General features: G+C 47.9%; 1 protein-coding gene across 1 annotated transcript in view; it reads right to left on the bottom strand.

The window, feature by feature from the left end:
• Window positions 1-14,938, bottom strand: part of FGD2 (FYVE, RhoGEF and PH domain containing 2) — a 346,991-nt gene extending 332,053 nt beyond the window's left edge. Inside the window, exon 1 of the mRNA XM_069238749.1 lies at window positions 14,034-14,938. Within this exon, the coding sequence (XP_069094850.1) occupies window positions 14,034-14,104 (71 nt within the window). The 5' untranslated portion in view covers window positions 14,105-14,938. The remainder of the gene's footprint in view (window positions 1-14,033) is intronic.
• Between the last annotated feature and the right edge of the window lie 4,536 nt (window positions 14,939-19,474).

The following is a 19,474-nucleotide window of genomic DNA, read 5'->3' as shown; positions in this document are numbered from 1 at the left end:
GACAAAGGAAAGGGGAGTGACCACTCCCCTGACCTGCACCTCCCCTGGGAGGTGTCCAGAGCTCCTCCAGTGTGCTCCAGACCTCTGCCATCTTGGAAACAGAGGTGCTGCTGGCACACTGGACTGCTCTGAGTGGCCAGTGCCACCAGGTGACGTCAGAGACTCCTGCTGATAGGCTCCTTCAGGTGTTAGTAGCCTTTCCTCTCTCCTAGGTAGCCAAACCCTCTTTTCTGGCTATTTAGGGTCTCTGTCTCTGGGGAAACTTCAGATAACGAATGCATGAGCTCAGCCGAGTTCCTCTGCATCTCTCTCTTCACCTTCTGATAAGGAAACAACTGCTGACCGCGCTGGAAGCCTGCAAACCTGCAACATAGTAGCAAAGACGACTACTGCAACTCTGTAACGCTGATCCTGCCGCCTTCTCGGCTGTTTCCCTGCTTGTGCATGCTGTGGGGGTAGCCTGCCTCCTCTCTGCACCAGAAGCTCCGAAGAAATCTCCCGTGGGTCGACGGAATCTTCCCCCTGCAACCGCAGGCACCAAAAAGCTGCATTACCGGTCCCTTGGGTCTCCTCTCAGCACGACGAGCGAGGTCCCTCGAATCCAGCGACTCTGTCCAAGTGACCCCCACAGTCCAGTGACTCTTCAGCCCAAGTTTGGTGGAGGTAAGTCCTTGCCTCACCTCGCTGGGCTGCATTGCTGGGAACCGCGACTTTGCAAGCTTCTCCGGCTCCTGTGTACTTCCGGCGGAAATCCTTCGTGCACAGCCAAGCCTGGGTCCACGGCACTCTAACCTGCATTGCACGACTTTCTAAGTTGGTCTCCGGCGACGTGGGACTCCTTTGTGCAACTTCGGCGAGCACCGTTTCACGCATCCTCGTAGTGCCTGTTTCTGGCACTTCTCCGGGTGCTACCTGCTTCAGTGAGGGCTCTTTGTCTTGCTCGACGTCCCCTCTCTCTGCAGGTCCAATTTGCGACCTCCTGGTCCCTCCTGGGCCCCAGCAGCGTCCAAAAACGCCAAACGCACGATTTGCGTGTAGCAAGGCTTGTTGGCGTCCATCCGGCGGGAAAACACTTCTGCACGACTCTCCAAGGCGTGGGGGATCCATCCTCCAAAGGGGAAGTCTCTAGCCCTTGTCGTTCCTGCAGTATTCACAGTTCTTCAGCCTAGTAAGAGCTTCTTTGCACCAACCGCTGGCATTTCTTGGGCATCTGCCCATCTCCGAGCTGCTTGTGACTTTTGGACTTGGTCCCCTTGTTCCACAGGTACCTTCAGACAGGAATCCATCGTTGTTGCATTGCTGATTTGTGTTTTCCTTGCATTCTCCCTCTAACACGACTATTTTGTCCTTAGGGGAACTTTGGTGCACTTTGCACTCACTTTTCAGGGTCTTGGGGGGGGTTATTTTGCTAACTCTCACTATTTTCTAATAGTCCCAGCGACCCTCTACAAGGTCACATAGGTTTGGGGTCCATTCGTGGTTCGCATTCCACTTCTGGAGTATATGGTTTGTGTTGCCCCTATCCCTATGTTTCCCCATTGCATCCTATTGTAACTATACATTGTTTGCACTGTTTTCTAAGACTATACTGCATATTTTTGCTATTGTGTATATATATCTTGTGTATATTTCCTATCCTCTCACTGAGGGTACACTCTAAGATACTTTGGCATATTGTCATAAAAATAAAGTACCTTTATTTTTAGTATAACTGTGTATTGTGTTTTCTTATGATATTGTGCATATGACACTAAGTGGTACTGTAGTAGCTTCACACGTCTCCTAGTTCAGCCTAAGCTGCTCTGCTAAGCTACCATTATCTATCAGCCTAAGCTGCTAGACACCCTATACACTAATAAGGGATAACTGGGCCTGGTGCAAGGTGCAAGTACCCCTTGGTACTCACTACAAGCCAGTCCAGCCTCCTACATTGGTTGTGCAGTGGTGGGATAAGTGCTTTGAGACTACTTACCACTCTTGTCATTGTACTTTTCATAAGAGAAAAATATACAAAACAAGGTCAGTGTATATACACATAGCCAAAAAGTTTTGCATTTCCTCTTTTCACTCTTTTCTAAGTGCTGAAAAGTACTTCTAAACTTTCAAAAAGTTCTTAAAAGTTTAAAAAGTTTTTTCTGTCTTTCCAAAAAGTTCTGAAAACTTTTTTCTCTTTGTCTATCACTTTAACTCTCTCTAAAAAATGTCTGGCACAGGCCAAAAAGTTGAACTGTCCAAACTTGCATATGATCACCTTAGCTGGAAAGGAGCAAGGAGTCTCTGCATAGAGAGAGGTTTGAGTGTAGGGAAGAATCCTTCCTTAGAACTGTTAATTAATATGCTTAGAGTACAGGATAAGGCCATAAGTGCCCAATCTGTAGAAAAAGTAGCTAATGGTTCTCAATCTGATCCAGGGACTCCCCCAGGAAAAGGTTCAGGAAAGAAACTTCTCAGCCTGCCCATTACTAGACAGTCTAGCATAGTTGGTACAGAGGTTGAATCACATCATACTGATGATGTGCTCTCACATTATGCTGGTAGCCAAGCTGTTAGGGTGCCCTTGGTAAGGGACAGGTCTCCTTCTGTTCATTCCCATCATACCTCTGTATCTAGAAATGTCCCTCCCACCCACCCTGATGACAGATTGTTAGAAAGGGAGCTCAATAGATTGAGAGTGGAGCAAACCAGACTGAAGCTCAAGAAGCAACAGCTGGATTTGGATAGACAGTCTTTAGAAATAGAGAGGGAAAGACAGAAGTTGGGTTTAGATACCCATGGTGGCAGCAGCAGTATTCCCCATAGTCATCCTGCAAAAGAGCATGATTCCAGGAATCTGCATAAGATAGTTCCCCCTTACAAGGAGGGGGATGACATTAACAAGTGGTTTGCTGCACTTGAGAGGGCCTGTGTTGTACAGGATGTCCCTCAAAAGCAGTGGGCTGCTATCCTATGGCTATCATTTAGTGGAAAAGGTAGGGATAGGCTCCTTACTGTAAAAGAAAATGATGCCAATAATTTCCAAGTTCTTAAGAATGCACTCCTGGATGGTTATGGCTTAACCACTGAACAGTACAGGATAAAGTTCAGAGAGACCAAAAAGGAGTCTTCACAAGACTGGGTTGATTTCATTGACCAGGCAGTGAAGGCCTTGGAGGGGTGGTTACATGGCAGTAAAGTTACTGATTATGAAAGCCTGTATAACACAATCCTGAGAGAGCATATACTTAATAATTGTGTGTCTGATTTGTTGCACCAGTACCTGGTAGACTCTGATCTGACCTCTCCCCAAGAATTGGGAAAGAAGGCAGACAAATGGGTCAGAACAAGGGTGACCAGAAAAGTTCATACAGGGGGTGACAAAGATGGCAATAAGAAGAAAGATGGTGAAAAATCTCAAGATAAGCATGGGGATAAGGGTAAAACCAAAGATCCCACTTCAAATCTTAAACACTCTTCAGAGGGTGGGGATAAAACAAATTCTTCCTCTTCTTCCCAACCTGCACACATTAAAAAGCCTTGGTGCTTTGTGTGTAAAAATAGAGGCCATAGGCCAGGGGATAAGTCCTGTCCAGGTAAACCCCCTGAGCCTACCACCACTAATACATCAAGCTCTAGTGCCCCTAGCAGTAGTGGTACTAGTGGTGGGACTGCTGGCAACAGTCAAGCAAAGGGTGTAGTTGGGTTCACTTATGGGTCCATAGTGGAAACTGATGTAATCAGTCCCAAGACAGTTTCTGTCACACCTAGTGGCATTGGCCTTGCCACACTGGCTGCTTGTCCCCTTACAATGGATAAGTACAGGCAGACAGTTTCAATAAATGGTGTTGAGGCCTTGGCCTACAGGGACACAGGTGCCAGTTTCACTTTGGTGACTGAAAACCTAGTGCCTCCTGAACAACACATCATCGGACAACAGTATAAGATTATTGATGTCCATAACTCCACTAAGTTTCTTCCCTTAGCTATAATTCAGTTTAGTTGGGGTGGAGTTACTGGCCCTAAGCAGGTGGTGGTATCACCTAGCTTACCTGTAGACTGTCTCTTAGGTAATGACCTAGAGGCCTCAGGTTGGGCTGATGTAGAGTTTTATGCCCATGCAGCCATGCTGGGCATCCCTGAGGAATTGTTCCCTCTCATTTCAAGTGAAATGAAAAAGCAAAGGAGAGAAGGCCTGAAAACTCAGGATCCCTCTCCATCAACAGGTAAAAAGGGTATCACAGTATCCCCTAACCACCCTACCATTCAGGATACTATTCCTGTGGTGGGAGAAACCTCTCCTGGGGTGGCACCTGTTCCAAGGGAATCATCAGCTGGCAAAGCTGGACTCCCTGAGGTGGAAGTACCTCTCTGTGGGATAACTAACATTGGTGAGAAAAACAGCACCACTTTAGTTAACATGGAGCATCCCTCCAACCCTCCCAGAGAAACTTTAGTGCAGAAACCCTGCACTACCTCACAACACTTAGGACAGCATCCCTGCCCTAGTGTGGAGCTGATAGGACAGCATCCCTGCCCTGCTCCAACCCAAGAGAAACAGCATCCCTGTTCTCTCTTCCAGCCATATGGACAAAGTTTTTGCCCAGCTATGGCTTTTCTGAGACAGCATCCCTGTCTGGCATTTCCATCACTACAAATAGGTTCAGTGGACAATTCCCACTGCTCTAAACTAAAACTTACTGATAGAAACTCTGAAAATACATCTTCACATTGTTGCTTAGCTAAAAAACTTCAAACAGGGTGGTTTACATCCCCACAGGGAAGTAACCATTTAGTGGATGATAAAGGGAGTAACCAGTCTATTGCAGAGCTACTCTCTACTTATCACCACTTAGACAATAAAGTCTCAACTGGCCAAGGTTAGCCTTATTGTCCTTCGTTTGGGGGGGGGTTGTGTGAGAAGGTAGCCTCTTTCTAGCCTTGTTACCCCCACTTTTGGCCTGTTTGTGAGTGTATGTCAGGGTGTTTGTCACTGTTTTCACTGTCTCACTGGGATCCTGATAGCCAGGCCTCAGTGCTCATAGTGAAAACACCATGTTTTCAGTATGGTTGTTATGTGTCACTGGGATCCTGCTAGTCAGGACCCCAGTGCTCATAGGTTTGTGGCCTATATGTATGTGTCACTGGGACCCTGTCACACAGGGCCCCAGTGCTCATAGGTGTGCATGTATATGTTCCCTGTGTGGTGCCTAACTGTCTCACTGAGGCTCTGCTAACCAGAACCTCAGTGGTTATGCTCTCTCATTACTTTCAAATTGTCACTAACAGGCTAGTGACCATTTTTTACCAATTTACATTGGCTTACTGGAACACCCTTATAATTCCCTAGTATATGGTACTGAGGTACCCAGGGTATTGGGGTTCCAGGAGATCCCTATGGGCTGCAGCATTTCTTTTGCCACCCATAGGGAGCTCTGACAATTCTTACACAGGCCTGCCACTGCAGCCTGAGTGAAATAACGTCCACGTTATTTCACAGCCATTTTACACTGCACTTAAGTAACTTATAAGTCACCTATATGTCTAACCTTTACCTGGTAAAGGTTAGGTGCAAAGTTACTTAGTGTGAGGGCACCCTGGCACTAGCCAAGGTGCCCCCACATTGTTCAGAGCCAATTCACTGAACTTTGTGAGTGCGGGGACACCATTACACGCGTGCACTACATATAGGTCACTACCTATATGTAGCTTCACCATGGTAACTCCGAATATGGCCATGTAACATGTCTATGATCATGGAATTGCCCCCTCTATGCCATCCTGGCATTGTTGGTACAATTCCATGATCCCAGTGGTCTGTAGCACAGACCCTGGTACTGCCAGACTGCCCTTCCTGGGGTTTCTCTGCAGCTGCTGCTGCTGCCAACCCCTCAGACAGGCAGCTGCCCTCCTGGGGTCCAGCCAGGCCTGGCCCAGGATGGCAGAACAAAGAACTTCCTCTGAGAGAGGGTGTGACACCCTCTCCCTTTGGAAAATGGTGTGAAGGCAGGGGAGGAGTAGCCTCCCCCAGCCTCTGGAAATGCTTTGTTGGGCACAGATGTGCCCAATTCTGCATAAGCCAGTCTACACCGGTTCAGGGACCCCTTAGCCCCTGCTCTGGTGCGAAACTGGACAAAGGAAAGGGGAGTGACCACTCCCCTGACCTGCACCTCCCCTGGGAGGTGTCCAGAGCTCCTCCAGTGTGCTCCAGACCTCTGCCATCTTGGAAACAGAGGTGCTGCTGGCACACTGGACTGCTCTGAGTGGCCAGTGCCACCAGGTGACGTCAGAGACTCCTGCTGATAGGCTCCTTCAGGTGTTAGTAGCCTTTCCTCTCTCCTAGGTAGCCAAACCCTCTTTTCTGGCTATTTAGGGTCTCTGTCTCTGGGGAAACTTCAGATAACGAATGCATGAGCTCAGCCGAGTTCCTCTGCATCTCTCTCTTCACCTTCTGATAAGGAAACAACTGCTGACCGCGCTGGAAGCCTGCAAACCTGCAACATAGTAGCAAAGACGACTACTGCAACTCTGTAACGCTGATCCTGCCGCCTTCTCGGCTGTTTTCCTGCTTGTGCATGCTGTGGGGGTAGCCTGCCTCCTCTCTGCACCAGAAGCTCCGAAGAAATCTCCCGTGGGTCGACGGAATCTTCCCCCTGCAACCGCAGGCACCAAAAAGCTGCATTACCGGTCCCTTGGGTCTCCTCTCAGCACGACGAGCGAGGTCCCTCGAATCCAGCGACTCTGTCCAAGTGACCCCCACAGTCCAGTGACTCTTCAGCCCAAGTTTGGTGGAGGTAAGTCCTTGCCTCACCTCGCTGGGCTGCATTGCTGGGAACCGCGACTTTGCAAGCTTCTCCGGCCCCTGTGTACTTCCGGCGGAAATCCTTCGTGCACAGCCAAGCCTGGGTCCACGGCACTCTAACCTGCATTGCACGACTTTCTAAGTTGGTCTCCGGCGACGTGGGACTCCTTTGTGCAACTTCGGCGAGCACCGTTTCACGCATCCTCGTAGTGCCTGTTTCTGGCACTTCTCCGGGTGCTACCTGCTTCAGTGAGGGCTCTTTGTCTTGCTCGACGTCCCCTCTCTCTGCAGGTCCAATTTGCGACCTCCTGGTCCCTCCTGGGCCCCAGCAGCGTCCAAAAACGCCAAACGCACGATTTGCGTGTAGCAAGGCTTGTTGGCGTCCATCCGGCGGGAAAATACTTCTGCACGACTCTCCAAGGCGTGGGGGATCCATCCTCCAAAGGGGAAGTCTCTAGCCCTTGTCGTTCCTGCAGTATTCACAGTTCTTCAGCCTAGTAAGAGCTTCTTTGCACCAACCGCTGGCATTTCTTGGGCATCTGCCCATCTCCGAGCTGCTTGTGACTTTTGGACTTGGTCCCCTTGTTCCACAGGTACCTTCAGACAGGAATCCATCGTTGTTGCATTGCTGATTTGTGTTTTCCTTGCATTCTCCCTCTAACACGACTATTTTGTCCTTAGGGGAACTTTGGTGCACTTTGCACTCACTTTTCAGGGTCTTGGGGGGGGTTATTTTGCTAACTCTCACTATTTTCTAATAGTCCCAGCGACCCTCTACAAGGTCACATAGGTTTGGGGTCCATTCGTGGTTCGCATTCCACTTCTGGAGTATATGGTTTGTGTTGCCCCTATCCCTATGTTTCCCCATTGCATCCTATTGTAACTATACATTGTTTGCACTGTTTTCTAAGACTATACTGCATATTTTTGCTATTGTGTATATATATCTTGTGTATATTTCCTATCCTCTCACTGAGGGTACACTCTAAGATACTTTGGCATATTGTCATAAAAATAAAGTACCTTTATTTTTAGTATAACTGTGTATTGTGTTTTCTTATGATATTGTGCATATGACACTAAGTGGTACTGTAGTAGCTTCACACGTCTCCTAGTTCAGCCTAAGCTGCTCTGCTAAGCTACCATTATCTATCAGCCTAAGCTGCTAGACACCCTATACACTAATAAGGGATAACTGGGCCTGGTGCAAGGTGCAAGTACCCCTTGGTACTCACTACAAGCCAGTCCAGCCTCCTACAACTAGCAGTTGGGCCAGCATGCAGGGGGCATCTCTAAGATTTCCTATGTGTGTATTTCTCAATAAATCCCACACTGGCATCAATATGGATTTATTGTGCTGAGAAGTTTGATACCAAACTTACCAGTATTCAGTGTAGCCATTATGGACCTGTGGAGTTCTTGTTTGACAAACTCCCAGGCCATATGCTCTTTATGGCTACCCTGCACTTACAATGTCTAAGGTTTTGTTTAGACACTGTAGGGGCACAGTGCTCATGCAGGTGTGCCCTCATCTGTGGTATAATGCACCCTGTCTTAGGGCTGTAAGGCCTGCTAGAGGGGTGAATTACCTATGCCACAGGCAGTGGGTTGTAGGCATGGTATTCTGAGGGAAGTGCCATATCGACTTAGTCTTTTTCTCCCCACCAGCACACACAAGCTGTGAAGCAGTGTGCATGTGCTGAGTGAGGGGTCCCTAGGGTGGCATAAGACATGCTGCAGCTCTTAGAGACTTTCCCTGGCCACAGAGCCCTTGGTACCAGGGGTACCATTTACAAGGGTCTTACTGTGTGCCAGGGCTGTGCCAATTGTGGAGACAAAGGTAGAGTTTTAGGGAAAGAACATTGGTGCTGAGGCCTGGTTAACAGGGTCCCAGCACACTTTCAATCAAAAGCTGGCATCAACAAAAGGCAAAGTGTTACGGAGTAACCATGCCAACAGTAGCATTGTCCTACAATAGCATCTTGAAAAAAGTCAATACTCTTAGGGAATACAAGATGAAGTAAACATATCAAACGCAAACGGTGATTGCATCGTTGACATGGAATGCCTTAAAGGTTTTTACAGTCATTGTTGAGAACTTGAACACTGTGTTTGTCAATATCATGAAAGAAATTAATGTAGACCCCGAGAGGGATCCACTTGAGACCCTGGCCTCCTGGCTATTGATGCTATGTGCAGAAGAGCCACAGAAAAGTGCACTACCATAAACATATCTTGCTCCAACTCTCACTTTACCAAAAATCACTTCTTCGAGTTCATCAAAGACTTTACTGGGTCTATTAATTGAAAGTTAGATGCAGAAACAATAAAACTGCTACATCTCTATCCAAGGAAATGATCTCACAGAAAATGACACCACAACTCCTACTTTACCTTTTCCTTTGTGTTCATGTCTTTATTACCTACCTTGAACTTAGGATACTTTATTGTAGCCCTCTTTAAAGAGTGAACCCTGTCTACAATGAGAAACTCTGTTTAACCACAGTGAGGCTGCCCCAGATGGTGTTCATCCTATGTGACATTTGCATAAAAGTCCCTCTGGTATGCTCCATGCATTCTTGTTTTAAGTTGCTTGGCCTTGGCTTTTTTGTCACCTTCCTCGTAAATACGTTTGCTTCTACTCTATTGCACATACAGTGGTCTCTCAAGTCTCACTACCTCTTGCAATCTCTGCTTTTCAAGTCTCTCCGTTTTGTTTTGCATTTCAACCTGCCTATAGCTCTGAGGAGAAATTCCAGTTTTTTGAAGGAGTCCTTGCCTTCATCGCCTCATTCGAAGCCTCTGAACCGCCACATTGCTTGAACTCTATTGTGGATGTTTTCTCTCTGGGAAAAGCTGCAGTCCAGATAAGTTTTAGATGCCAACAACAACCACCAACCAGAAAGCCTTCTAACCCCTCAAATGAAAGTGTCTCTAACAAACATGAATTCGTGATTTAGCTCACATTGCTAGCCTCCTCATGGTTTACTTGCTGATGTAGAATATCGAATGAAAAATTGAACACAAACCCCTTCCTGCAGCCATTAATGCTAAGATCCATTTTCGAGTATACAAACGCTCCTAAATGTGAACTCATGGCTTCAAACTCACTTCTAAGCACATTCGGAGAAGTGTACTGAGAAACACCCAGTGCTTGATTTGTAAATAAAGGGGTGCCGGTGCCCACAGCTCTCCTCTGAAACTCACAGCTGCTACAATTCAATGTGTGAGCTGTGTGAGAACACTGAGGCATTGTAATCCAGAAGGCATCTTGGGCCTCTTTAATCCATTTACAGTCACTCCCTACCCCATCTGCTCACTCTTGCAGGTTTCTGCTTTCCCCTTTGTGACGCTTCTTCGTCTACCTCTTCCTCCCTCTTTCCCATGTGTGTTTTTTGCTTGCAGAAAATGCCTGATGCAGAAAAATAGGTGCTGGCCCTCAAAAACAAATACCGGTGCCTCGCACCGGAAACCACCGGCTTAAATTAAGCACTGGAAACACTGCTACAAAAGATAAAGCCAAGTAGAGCATTCCCAAAGACTTTGCTCATTACACTCACCAGGGCTATATGAAAGCTACTGTTATTTAATAAGCCAACCATCTTCCAGAACAGTTATTCCTCTGAGAAAGCTCCGTGCTGTAATATCAAGAGAAAGCATGGTCCATAGAGCTAGCACACACTCCTAATGCTAACTCTGCTGTGAAGTGGGGCATGGCTCTGAAGAGGTGCTTTCCAGCTCACCACATCTTATAAACTGTAGGGGCAGGATAGGGATCATCTTTTCATTATTCCTGTACAGCCCCCGTGGTGATAACTCAAATACTCAGCGGGGAGGCATTCTTAGTGGCTCTGTGGACATGCGGTGCACATCTACATAAAATAGTGTGATTAATGGTCGAAAATCTTACTTAGCCTGAACAGAGTTGCCTGACGATTCCTCTGTCGGTAAGACACAGCAGAAATAAACACATATCCGTTTTCATTAGAAAAATTAGCAGAAAACTCTGAAATGTAATCCACTACCAATTTTCACTACAAAGTGTAGTGGTCTAAACAATACTACATTAGAACACGCGTCAACATGACAGTACACGTTTGTCAAGATACGAGAAACTGATCCTTGGGCGCTTTAATTATTGCTAAGCGCGACATAGCCAGAACTGTCGTATTCCTACAGCCCCAGCATTACTAAATAGAAGCAAAGTCTAGACGAATCACGGGTCCTCGAAAAACCTATCTATGAAGCAAGAGGCAGCCTTCGACAACATGATCGGGTGTGGGACGCATGGGCACAATATCACAGGATCGTTGGCTCAAGGCTTTAGTTCATGGCCATGAACTGAAGGTACATGATGAGTGCATTATTTGATATGTGTTCTATTTTAGCAGGGCACAAAAAAGCAATAAAATGTGTAAATATGGGAGATTTTGTATTCTGTATTTCTGATACCAATAACCTTGTTGAAAGTATTTTTCCTATTATCATTGCTTCGAAGCTAATTGTAAATCGATTTCCTATAACATGGATACTGTAGTTTCTCTGCTACTTAATAGGATGCACAGTCTAACATAAGGATAGTAATCTCAGTTCAGCAATGGAATACCACCCACTAACTGTATACCGCCCTCGTACAGGACTCTTTAAAGGCCTATAAACACAATGAGATACAATACTTCACAGACATCCGGCACCGTACTGATCAGCATTCATGCTGCTCCCAAAGGACTATTCACTCAGAAACAACTCACAATGGAACACAGTAGACAGGCCCCTTGTGTACACTCAGTACAGTTAAGTCATATTGCTAGATTATGGCCCCAACAGCAAACTCCTCTAATACGCGCCACAAAACTAGCATCCAGCAGTACACAATTTTGGCAGAATGCAGCACACACCCCAACTCAGAACAGATATGCTTAGTGATACCCAACTATAATTTATATGGTTGGGTATTATCATGCTCATAGCAGCAGTCCACATTAGGGCGAACCTTAACAGACCCCCTTAGGCACAGGTACTATGGTATATTGAATGTGGCCCGGATATGCTATCAGATTGCCATTGTAGTACTGAAATAGCATTTTCTTCCAGACAATGCCTCACACACATATCCAGCCCCCAGGCAATGGGCATGCCAAGTGACCCAATAAACTCAGGTTAGGTGTGAGCTTGATGAAGGTCATCAAGATTTCCTGATCCTTCTTGGTCTCTTTGCAGCCTGTGATACCGTAGACCATAATATTTTATGGATAAGATTAATTGACTGGTTGGAGATAATCGGGAATGCTTTAAACAGGATCAGTTCATTCCTCTGTGACTGCGGCCATCAAGTACACATTGGATCTTCAGAATCAACTTCTCAGAGATCACTGTTCAATATCCCAACACAAGCATCTCGCTATCTCTCTCTCTGTCTCTTTCTCCACTTCCCTGTCTCCAGAGTCTGAGGATCTTTATCTACCTTACATATGTCTATTTCCCTATTTCAAGCTCCAAGCCTGTTTCTCTTTGCCCAGTGGCATCCCAAGGATTCCTTGGGGCTCTGGAAAGACACATTTCAACTGTTTTTGTGTGAACACTTGTACTGAAAGTTTGTTTGGGATCATGAGTGCTTTGATTAGAAAACAATTAATAACATTGAAATTGAAAGTTGTTATGAACAAGGGCCCCTAAAATATGTCTTGCACGGGGCCTCAAACATCCTTAAGACAACAATGTGTACAACCCCAACAGTGTGAGCCTCTCCAAGCCATGCCATCAGTGCTCCTCAACTCCAGCAATGTGAGCCTCCCCCAACAGTGCATCAGTGCTCTGCCACCTAAGCAGTGAAAGTCTCACCCGAGTGCCATCACTACTTAGTAAGCCCAGCAGTGTGAGCCTCTCCCACCACTGCCATCCGTCCTCTGCATCCCCACCAGTTTGAGCATCCCACAACAGTGCCATTAGTTCTGTAACCCCAGCAGTGTGTGCCTCCCCCAACAGTGCCTTCAGTGCTCAACAACCCTACTAGAGTGAGCCTCCCACAGTAGTGCCATCATTGCTCTACAACCTCACCAGTGTGACCCTCCCTCAAAAGCACCATCAGTGCTCTACAATATCAGCAGTGTGAGCCTCCCACAACAGTGTATCAGTGCTCTGCAGTCCACACATTATGAGCATCCCCCAACAGTGCCATCATTGCTCTGCAACCCCACCAGTGTGACCTCCCCAGCAATGTCATCAGTGCTCTGCAACCCCAGAAATAAGAGCCTTCCGAATGATGCCATCAATGCACTACAATCCCAGCAATGTGAGCCTTTCCCAAAAGTGTATCAGTGCTCTGTAACCCTAGCAGTGTACGCCTCTCCCAGTAGTGTCATCCATCCTCTGCAACCTCACCATTCTGAGCCTCGCCCAACAATGCCATCAGTGTTCTGCACACTTGCAGTGTGAGCCTCTCCCAACAGTGCCATCAGTGCTCTACAACACAACCAGAGGAAGCCTCCCACAGTAGTGCCATCAATGCTCTGCAAATCTAGCAGTGTGAGCCTTCCCCAACAATATCATCAGTGGTCTGCAACGCCACGAGTGTGACCCTCCCCCAAAAGCACCATCAGTGCTCTACAACCCCAGGTGTGAGCCTCCACCAACAGTGCATCAGTGCTTTGCAGCCCAAACAGTGTGAGTCTCCGCCAACATTGCCACCAGTGTTCTGCAACCCCACCAGCGTGAGCCTCTCCCAAAAGTGCCATCAGTGCTTTGCAACCCCAGCAGTGTGAGTATCTCTAGACAGTGCCATCAGTGGTCTGCAGCCCCAGGAGTGTGAGCCTCCCCAACAGTGAAATCATTGCTTTGCAACCCCAGCAGTGGAGCCTCCTCCAAAAGTGCTTTTGGTGCTCTGCAACTACAGCAGTGTGAACCTCCATCAACAGTATCCCAGCATTCCACAACCAGAGTATGAACCTCCCCCAAGAGTGCCATCACTGTTCTACAATCCAAGCAGTGCAAGTTCCTTATATTACGTTAATTTGCATTTGCATTGTGCGCAGTGCCACCATATGTAAGCTTCTTAGTACACCCTGCATAAACTGTAGAAAAGCTGACCATGCCCATCTGCCCCTACCATATTGCTACTAAACAGTGAAAAAGCGTGGGCTCTTCTTCCTAGCAGCACTCCTTCAGTCCTCCAGTGATGAATGTTTACCTTAATTGCACAGATACCCTCTATTTGGTTAACTTTTAATGAACCCAATCATGTCAGTACTATGTCACTCACCTCACTGACTCCTCTTCAAATTGGGCAGTAATTTGTAAAACTGTCTTTTTGCTCATAGTTCCACCTTCCATCACTGGAGGACACACGTCGGAAACATACACCTTCTAAGTTGACACCAAAGGCAGAAAGACCCCTCTTACGGGCAGTAAAAGATGTCCGAGATCCAAAGCATGTGTCCTATAAGATAGTTTTAGAGGGCATACCAGGAAACTGAGATCCTCAGGAAATGCATGAAGGTAACCCAGAACACCTCGGCATGAATAGTTATCTTCCCAAACTGGACTAGAGCTATCTTAGTGCACCCCACGACCAGAAGCAGATAAGCACACCGTCTGGTTCCAAGAGTCACTACTGATCCTTTAGGAAGCAGTTACTAGAAAGTAACTAGCAGTCAGCAGTGTGCTGGAAGAACCGGACTGCTGTTGTGTGTTTAAAGCCCAGGCTGTTCTGGTGATGCTCGCCTGTCTGAGGTTGGTGAATCTGGACCGCTGAGGGATGTCTGCTACACGTGTGGTTCTGCTGATGATCTGCGGTCAGAGGTAAGTGAACCTGGACCGCCTAGTGATGTCTGCAGCCCATGCGGTGCTCTTGGTAATCCTCTGTCTGATGTTAGTGAATCTGGACCGCCTGGTGATGTCTGTAGCCCATGTGGTGCTACTGGAAATCCTATGTCTGATGTGGTGAATCTGGACCAATGAGGAATGTCCGCAGCCAAGGTGGTGATCCTCTGTGTGGGGCGTATTGACGCTGAACTGGTGAGGGATGTCTGCAGCCCAGGTGGTTCTGGGGGTGCTCTCCTGCCTTAAATTAGTGAATCTGGACCGCTGAGTTATGTCTGCAGCCCAGGCGGTTCTGGGGGTGATCTCCCATTTACGGTGCAGTAAAGCAGGTTTGCTGGTGGGTGTCTACAGCATGTAGTCCGATTTTATTTTCATTTCTAGAAACGCTTTGTTGTCTCACTACCAGAGCAAAAAAGAGGAAGCAGTCTCGAGTGTCACCGAAGGCAAGAAAAGGGATCTACTCCACATTGGTCATGTGTTTCAAAAATCCAAACATCTACTGTAACGGCGGAGTCTGCGAGTGCTCAGTATGTCAAAGTTTATAAATCGAGAAATCCCTTGGCTGCACAGCCTAAGCATCACGATGAGCCTCATCGACATACCTGCAAACCAAGCAACAAGCTGCAGGTCTCAGAGAAATAGGGAGGCATCCGGTACTTGACGTCAGAAAACCTCCACCTCAGACCGTCAGGTTGCCGGCGCTGAATTCGCCTCCTCAGCACTCGTCAGAAAGAGTGCTAAGCCTAAATAAGGCTGCGGTAATGAGCTATGTTCCACTGCAAGAATCCTGCGCGAGGAGCAAGGCCTGGTAAAACATATTAACACAAGGCTGCAACGCCTGGCCACACTTTGTTTCCAACGTTACTTGCAGGTCATAGAACCAGGGTTCCATAGGTACTGGTAATTATAGTGCTTTCCAAACAGCTTGCGAAGCCTAAAGCGCTTCCTCGATTGGTGCAGTATGAATAATTCCTATAGCGTTTCGTTGTCCTGACGTTCAGATTTTCATCAGCTTCAGGACACCTTTCGGGTGCTTAATTTAAAGGGCGTTGGTTGCATATTGAACTATTCTTAGGAAAAAGTGTGAGTCGAGCATGAAACTTGGAAGCAAGTTAGAAATTATGCCTGGGGCACAGGTAAAAAAACAGAGATGTTGAGGGAAGTGTGTGTGTGAGGAGGGTGGCGTTGTAGAAAAGTACCCTCTTTCTTGGCATGGTTACCCCTTTTCTGCCTGATGTTAGTGTGTCTGACTGTGTTCACTGAGAACCTGCTAACCAGGACCCCATTGATTATGCTCTCTCTCCCAAAACTCAGTACTTCATCCCACATTTGGCACACTGGTGCCCCCATATAAGTCCCTAGTATATGGTACGCAGGGCATTGGGGTACCAGAGGATCCCTATGGGCTAAACCATATATTATGCCACCTATAGGGAGCCCATACAAAGTGTTCTGCAGGCATGCCATTGCAGCCTGCGTGAAAAGGTGCATGCACCCATTCACTGCCAGTTCACTGCATCCAGGTCACTATAAGTCACCCCTATGACAGGACCTCTTAGCTCAGGGGGCAGGGTGCAAGTACCTGTGTGTGAGGGCACCCCTGCACTAGCAGAGGTGCCCCCATAAACTCCAGGTCCACTTTCCTGGACGTCGTGAGGGCGGGGACGCCATTTTAGGCGTGCACTGTACATAGGTCACTACCTATATCCAGCTACATAATGGTAACTCAGAACGTAGGTATGTTTGGTATCAAACATGTTGGAATCATACCCTGATACTTTTGCAAGTACTGGGTGTATGATTCCGTGCACCCTGGGGGCTCCTTAGAGGACCCCCAACATTGCTCCTACAGCCTTCTGAGGGTTTCCAGACATCCCAAGCTGCTGCCACCTTACAGACAGGTTTCTGCCCTCCTGTTGCTTGAGCAGCTCAAACCCAGGAAAGCAGAACAAAGGATTTCCTTTGGAAGAGATGTGTTACACCCTCACCCTTTGGAAATAGGATTTACATGGCTTGGGAGGGTTAGCCTCCCCAAGCCACTGGTATGCTTTGCAGGGCACATTTGGTGACCTCTGTGTATAAAGCATTCTACACTAGTTCAGGGACCTCCAGTCCGTGCTCTGGCACGAAACTGGACAACGGAAAGGGGAGTGACCACTCCCTTGTCCACCACCACCCCAGGGGTGGTGCCCAGAGTCCATCCAGAGGGTCCCTGTTTTTTTTATCATCTTGAATCCAAGGTTACAGAGAACTCTGGGAGCATCTGAGTGGCCAAATCAGGCAGGTGATGTAAAAGCCCCCTCCTGATAGGTGATCACCCAGCTGGGGGACCAGTCCCCCTTTCAGGGCTATTTAGGGTCTCTCTTTTGGGTGGTTCCTTAGATTTGGCTTGCAAGATTCCAGCAGGATTCCTCTGCAACCTCCACTTCAACTTCTGACTGACAAAACAGCATCTGGGCTCTCCAGGACCCGACAATCTGCAACAAAGACGAAGACTTTGCCTGCAACATTGTTTCCACGGCTCCTTCCAGCTTCTGCAACATTTCCCCGGTTGTGCATCCTGTGGGGACAGCCCGTCTTCCGTCTGCACAAGAAAGAAGAAGGAATCTCCCTTGGAGTGAAGGAGTCACTCCACTGCATCTGCAGGCACCAACAGCAACAACGAAAGGCTGTGTGGATCCCCTCTCCTGCTGAGCTGCGTGGATTCTGATTCACGGGTGGTGGTCGGAAGTGGTCCCATCAGTCCGCTCTACCAGCTGTCCCACTTGGGGGAAGGTAAGCCCTTGCCTTCCCACGCAGGACAGTACACCCCATGCACCGCATCTTTCGCAGCTGTCAAGGCTTGTTGGCACTTCTTTCAAGTGGTCTTCAGGCATCGTGTAGCTCCAGCCCCCAGCACTCATTCCTGTGCCGCACAGCTCCCTGATTGGCTCTCCTGCGGCGTGGGACTCCTTTTCGTAGTGTTGCGTGGGTTCCATCTGCAACTTCTGTGTCCCCGTCCTGTGGGACTCCTGTGAGTGCAGCCTGTGCTTCTGTGTGCTCTCTGTGACGCTGAGGACCCCTTCTGATCCCTCTTACTGGGATGAGTGTTCATGGGCCTTGCTAGTCCCCAGGAGTACCACTTTCCACCCACTGCGAGTTTTACATGTGCCAAGGCTTGATGGTGGAATCCTAACACGCAAACCCAACTGCATTCTTCCTTCTGGCATGGTACATCACCTCCATCCTCCAGGAACTCGACTCCGACTCCAGGGGTGCAGTGCTGACGTTCCTTCCTCACTAGTGACCAACTTCTGCTTCCTCAGCTTGGTGGGTAATGGCTCCTGCCCCCACAAGACTCTGCTATGTCTTCTGGACATGGTCCCCTCTTTCCAAAGGTCTTCCTCTTCAGGAATCCACCGTTGGTTACTTGCAGTCACCTCTCGGTTTTGCATACTAGTGTATATAGTTTGTCTATTACTTATTTTCTAAAGGAAAATAGTTTCTATGGTATTTTTGGTATTTGTGTCACCAAAAAAAAGTACCTTTATTTTTCTAACACTGAGTATTCTCTTTCATGTGTGTAAGTACTGTGTGACTACAGTGGTATTGCATGAGCTTTGCATGTCTCCTAGATAAGCATTGGGTGCTCATCCACAGCTACCTCTAGAGAGCCTGGTTTCTAGACACTACACTAATAAGAGATACCTGGACCTGGTATCAGGTTTAAGTACCACAGGTGCCCACCACACACCAGGCCAGCCTCCTACAAAAGGTGCATGCACCTTTCACACCAGATATAAGATTTCCCTTACAGCATGGTCACTGCATTTTGACCCTGTAAGTCTCCCCCAAGATAGGCCCTTCAGCCCATGGGCATGGTGCATGGTTCTAAGTGTGAGGGCACCCCTGCATGAGCAGAGGTGCCCCTTCAAATCCCGGACTCAATTTCCTGAGCTTTGTTAGTGCGGGGAAGACATCTTAAGGTTTGAAGTGGACAATGGTCAACACGAGTTGTCCAACTACATAATGGTTTCACCGAACATAGACATTTTTGGTATCAAGCATGTTGGAATCATACAACTACACTGATTCCAGTGCTAGTTGCATGATACCATGTACTCTGGGGGCTTCCTAGGGATCCTCCATCGTCTGTCTGTACAGCCTTGAAGGGTCTGCATACCAGCCCGTGCTGCTGCAGACCCCAGACACTGATCTGCCCTTTTGCTGATGAGCCTAACTTGGGCAGGGGAAGGAAGAACAAAGGATTTCCTGTAAGATATAGGTGTGACACCCTCTTCTTTAGAAATGGGTGCCTTTGGGCTGTAGTAGGGGTGCCTCTGAGTGCCACCAGACTGCTTTGAAGGGCACATTTGGTGCCCTCCTTGCATAAACCGGTTTGCACCAGTGCAGGAATCCCCAGTTCACGCTCTGGTGTAACACCACACAAAGAACAGGGGAGTGACCACCCCCCTGTCCAGCTCCTCCCCTAGGGAGGTGCACACTGCCAGGTGGCCACTTGATTCTGCCATCTTGCAAATCAGATGCGCAGAGTCCCCTAGAAGCAACTGAATGGTTAGTCCCGTGGGTGACGTCCCTGACCCCCTCTGATAGGTGGGTCACTGCAGTAGGTGTCCAATCCCCTTCCTGGGTTACTTAAGGGCTTCCCTGAGGGTGGGTCCCTAGATTTGTCTGCAAGACTTTAGGAACCGTCTGCAAGTCTCCTGTGCAAGACACTTCTGCAACCTAGACACTGGAACTGCTACCGTTCTGAGCTGGAGCCAAAAGCAAGACTGTAAATAGTAGGAGGTTTTGAAGTTCTGCAAAGACCTCTGCAACCCCGTGGCCATGCATCCTCCAGAGTCACAGGGACTCAACCTGCACTTAGGAAGGCAACAAGGA

The sequence above is a fragment of the Pleurodeles waltl genome, chromosome 6, assembly GCF_031143425.1.
Source record: "Pleurodeles waltl isolate 20211129_DDA chromosome 6, aPleWal1.hap1.20221129, whole genome shotgun sequence".
In the NCBI taxonomy this organism is placed as follows: Eukaryota; Metazoa; Chordata; class Amphibia; order Caudata; family Salamandridae; genus Pleurodeles; species Pleurodeles waltl.
The sequence above is the reverse complement of the archived record's forward strand: the minus strand, read 5'-3'. Positions and strand labels throughout refer to the sequence as shown.